The sequence below is a fragment of the Marmota marmota genome, unplaced genomic scaffold, assembly GCF_001458135.2.
Source record: "Marmota marmota marmota unplaced genomic scaffold, marMar, whole genome shotgun sequence".
Taxonomy (NCBI): domain Eukaryota; kingdom Metazoa; phylum Chordata; class Mammalia; order Rodentia; family Sciuridae; genus Marmota; species Marmota marmota.
In genome coordinates, this window is record NW_026000076.1 from 4,745,661 (window position 1) to 4,750,492 (window position 4,832).

Below are 4,832 nucleotides of genomic sequence, written 5' to 3' on the forward strand. Positions count from 1 at the left end.
GCCGCGCGCCTCTTTATAGAGCACCCCTCACGAGCTGGGGCAGACTCAGTGTTCCCCGTACCCCCTTTGCTCCTTCTGTTCACCCCACAGCGCCTGCAGCCCAGCCTCTCCAGCCTCCGAGGCGCCTTGGAGTCCTCCCGACCTCGCAGCCCGCTGGAGGACATGGCGAGCCCTGCCTGGCTCAGGCTCCCGCGCCTAGAGACATTGTTCACACGGACGCTTCTGCTCGGCTGGGTCCTTGCCCAGGTGGCGGGTGCTACAGGTGAGTGGCATCCGGTCAAGAAAGCGGGAGGCGCGCCACCCGCGGGAGAGAAGGGTCAGTCCTGGGAGCGCGCTGCCTGGGTTCCCGCGGCGCCGCAGGGTGCCTCCCACCTCGATTCCCGCGGAGCTCCGCAGGGCTCACCTCGCCGGGTTTGAATGAACCCGTGCGGCGAGGCGCACTGGCGAGAGTTGCGGAATGGTTATAAGTGTCCCAGTCCCGTCTTCGCCTTACATTAGAGATGCTTAGCTTGGTGTGTCCATTATTTATATAAGCGGATTTGGGGTATCCCGCTTTAATTTTGAGTAAAAAGCTTCCTAATGAGTTGCGACCTTGACTGTGTTGAGACGTGGTCCGTATCCGCACAGGTTGACACGCAAAGAATGATTTAAATATTATCTTTCAATGTGTGTTCATCTTCCCTTAATAAAGAGCACCCCTGGTCTTTCTTATGTGGTCTTTGTTTTAAAATTGGATAGAAGCAATCCTGCTGTACAGTGTCGCTAGGATTGGATTAGGCATGACAGTGTGCCTATCCCATGCCTGTTGGGGCTGGGCAGAGATTTCCTCCTTTAGAGTATCAGCAGAGAAGACCTTAATAAAGCATCCTAATAGAATACATCCAACAGACCGGCCACCATGTCCATCTTGATCTCAGTGAAAGTTTCAGGTTAGAGACGTTTTGGATAAAATGGAAAAGGTCAAGTTTGACTTTTTTTCATTTGTATGCATTCCTAACTCTTACACATGTGGGATCTACCCTTTTCCTAACTCACTGAAAATTCTTCCTAGCTATCCTTCTGTGGTGGTGAGTTGACCCTGAGTTGTGCATTTCTCCGTGGCTCCTGGGCTGTGCTTCCAGGTCAAGTTATGACAGGGCTTTCTGAATAATTCCAAATGAGGAATTCAAGATCCTTGCCTATTTCCATAGAAAGGTGGATCTTGCCAAGAGGAAATTCTGGGTCTAGAGAAAATTTGAAAAGTGTTTTTTCTCCCCTCTTAATAATTCAATAGCAAAACTTTTGCAGTTGAAACAAAAATGTAAAGTTTATGGTGATGGGAGGCTGAGAAGATGTTTTATACTGTTAGCACAAAGTTACGGACTGAGAGGTACGTGTAATAATAGCTCTTTCTCTGTTGTTTGAAGGCACTCCAGTTAGAGCATATAATTTAACTTGGAAATCAACTAATTTCAAGACAATTTTGGAGTGGGAACCCAAACCCGTCAATTATGTCTACACTGTTCAGATAAGGTAAGTTAGGTCCAAAAGAGAGAGATTAAGATTTTAATTAAGATTTTTGATGTTTCTGCTCTGAATATAAATGCTGACTTTAGACTGGATGCGGTTATTTAGGGATGACAAAAAAGAGGGCATACATGATAATTTGCTGGCCAGTGTCATGCTCTTTCAAGCCTCAACATTTCTGGACCTTAAACTTACATAATGTTTTCATTGTTTTTGGAAATGATGAGAAAATTCATAAGCAGAGTATAAACTGTAGAGAGGTGAACCATCCTGAGCAGGTGCTGATCCTGTGCTTTAATATCAGTGATAACTAATCTCATCTAAACATAGATGTCTTTTTGCTTTGCTGTCTAGACTAAGCTTCATCCAACTTGTTAGGGAAAAGGTGGGGAGGAATTCCAATTCCAATGTATACATTGCCCTTAAGCAGTGGTTGATTCATTAATCTTTGGACTCTGAATCGAAATTTGGTTGCATACATGATCTCAAAGGAAGCCAAATTCTTGACTCACTGAGCTGCACAGAAATACTGCTAAAGGACTTCATTGTCTACACCTTCAGCTGTCTGGGGCTCCTTGGCTCATTCAAGCCTCATCTTTAATTGAAAGCTCTCCCCAGGAGCCAGTCTAAGCATATTTGATTTAAATGTCTAGGGTGTGCCACATGTTTTCCTTGATGGTTTTCACCATATCCTGGGCAAGCTTTTGCTAAAATGTCATGGGAGGCTTGGTAGAGATTTTAAGAAATAGAGGACAGCTGCTATGGAAATTATTTTTAACACTATTTGTATAAAGAAACAAATGTATCACTGGCAAAAATTAAACGTGTTTTACAGTTTTGTTATTTTGTCGACTTGTGTCAGACTTTTATAGCATTAAGATGCAGCTCCTAGGAACAGGGTGGGTCTTTTAGGTGGACATTGTTGTTTTTCAAAATGAACTCTATGACAACTATTGCCAAATCATTAGGGAAGATAATTTGCATTCATGCATGAATGCATGTATCTATGTGCTCCATACATAGAGAGAGAGAGCAATTTTGTAACCCAAGTTTATAGTCAAACTTGTCAAATCAGCTTCTACTTTGTTTGATACAGACCTTAAGTAGACCTTAGTAAACTCTTTTCTTCTGGATGACAAAAATTACATTTTGGGAAGAATGCTAAATATATTCTATCTTATATTTGAGCAACATGTGAAAATATATTTATGATTTACTTGAATTTGAAACATTAGCCTTAGTCAACTCTTAAGTTCTTGGACTTTTAAAAGCTGCCATTATTTAAATGAGCATGACCCCTGACCTGCCTACATCAGATCTCAGGTATGGGGAAGTTGGCCCTGCCAGCAGGTCTATCTCCTCATGGTCTATCTCCCCCATGCTGGAGGGCCTCGGAGCATTTCCATCAGCCACAGCCTGAGATCTGAGTGCTTCTTTCACCTCCCCACGAACAAACTGGATTCCTAGGCTGAGAGGATCACAGCAGTTATAGTCCAGATCAGAATACTGTTACTCTGAAAGGTGAAGGATCTGTGATGCCTGTGCTGGTGGGTGGGATGCCCTCTCGGGCCTGGAATTCCAGTTTCCTGAGACCCTGGACTGGGGGCTCTTCCAGTCTTAAGTGTGGCCACAAAACTAGGAGGAAGAGGGAAGGCCTGGCCCAGCATATCTCCTTGGTGGGCTTCCCTTCCCTCCCATTTTCCTCCCTTTAGGAAGCATCTTATCTTTAGCCACCCTTCCATGCCCACTGCCCTCACCCTGAAGTCTGGCTCTATCGAAGGCCAGCACTGTCCCCCTAAAGTCCCTATGCAGAGCTCCAGCTGCATTTTCCCCTTTAGAAGCAGGTTTCAGTGGTGGGTGGGAATTGTCACTGGCTCAGGCCTCTGCACCAGACCATCTCCTGTAATACTGATTCCATGGGGATGTTCTGAATACTAAAACTGAGTTTAAAAACTTCCTGAAAACAACCTGCAACTCAGTGATGGCCTGTATTCTGTTGGAATTTGTATTAATTCAGGAGGGGCTTTGGTTATTTCCACATCTGGGGATTGTGCAATACCTAGAGGAACCTCAAAGGCTCTTAAGGTGCTAATGCTGTTTATGGTATTCAAGGCCCCTTCTAGAGAACTGCCCCTTCATTACACATTGACAGGATTTCACTACTTAACTGTGATATAGGCCTTTGTGCTAAATTTTGCCAAAGAGCATATGGTCCCTGCTTATGAGTTGGGAGCAACTAAACACTGCGTCTCTCAGACAGTATGTCACTGCAGAGTTCAGCTAGCTGAATGGCTTGTTTGCCTTAGCAGTGGAGAGGAATCACCACATTCCCATGCACTCTTCCAAAGAGGATGAAAATTCATTTGGGTCATTCTGAAACAAATAGCCTATGCTTATCACAGAAAATTTTTAAAAATAAAAAACATTCCTGTATCAACCTTAGTTTGTGAATTTTAAGATTAAAAAAAAAAATGTGCTCACCCGAATTCTTTTAGAATTGGTCATTTAATTCCAAGTTTTAAAGAATACACATTTATGGCTCTTATGCATGGATTTAGACAGTTGAATCCATATGCCCCTAATGATTTATTAATTCAACCTGTAAAGGTAGACCATGCTATTCACAGAAAAGCCCCCAAGCCCTGCAGCTTGGGAAAGAACACAAGAGCCAAGTACAAAGAGACGGTGCCATATTAAGTGCATGAGTGGCAGTATGGTGCCAGGGGACAAGGAAGGGAAAGATTGATGCTGAGCGCAGTGTTCAATTTGGAGATTCCTGGAGGAAGGGGATTAGGAGCTTGTCCTCAAATAATGGGTCAGACTCTGGCAGAATAAAGGGCAGAGCAGTGACTTCTATCGCTTCACCTGGGATGGGAATGTGTGGATCAGGATGCAGTGATTGTTAACCTGTGATTGTTTGGGTCCTTTAGAAGAATTTCATTTTTAGTAAGTTCTTTAAATCATTTCCCCTTCAATGGTATCTTACAAAGAAAGATCTTTTAGCCTCGTAGTCTTAAGACTTTACTAGGTAGAATACTAACTGTATTGTTATCTTGTAATTTTTGATAAGATGTGTTCACATCTTGTATTTACATCTAGCATATAGTATAATGAGATCAACAGACCCAACAGCTCTGCCACTCTTTAGCCATGTGACTTTGGAAAATTAGTGTCTCTAATCTTCCATGTTCCCATATGTTAAAAAAAAAAAAAATCCAGTACTTTCTTAGAAGGAGTAGATCAAATGAAGTAACATGTGTAAAAGGCCCAGTATAGTATTGGGCATACAGCAGAGTCAATAAATGATTATATATATATATATATAT

General features: G+C 42.9%; 1 protein-coding gene across 1 annotated transcript in view; it reads left to right on the forward strand.

Annotated features, from left to right (window-relative positions):
- Positions 1–6: 6 nt before the first annotated feature.
- The window catches only part of F3 (coagulation factor III, tissue factor), an 11,139-nt gene continuing 6,313 nt past the window's right edge, over positions 7–4,832 (forward strand). Inside the window, exons 1-2 of the mRNA XM_015500872.2 lie at positions 7–262; positions 1,407–1,512. Of these exons, the coding sequence (XP_015356358.1) occupies positions 163–262; positions 1,407–1,512 (206 nt within the window). The 5' untranslated portion in view covers positions 7–162. The remainder of the gene's footprint in view (positions 263–1,406; positions 1,513–4,832) is intronic.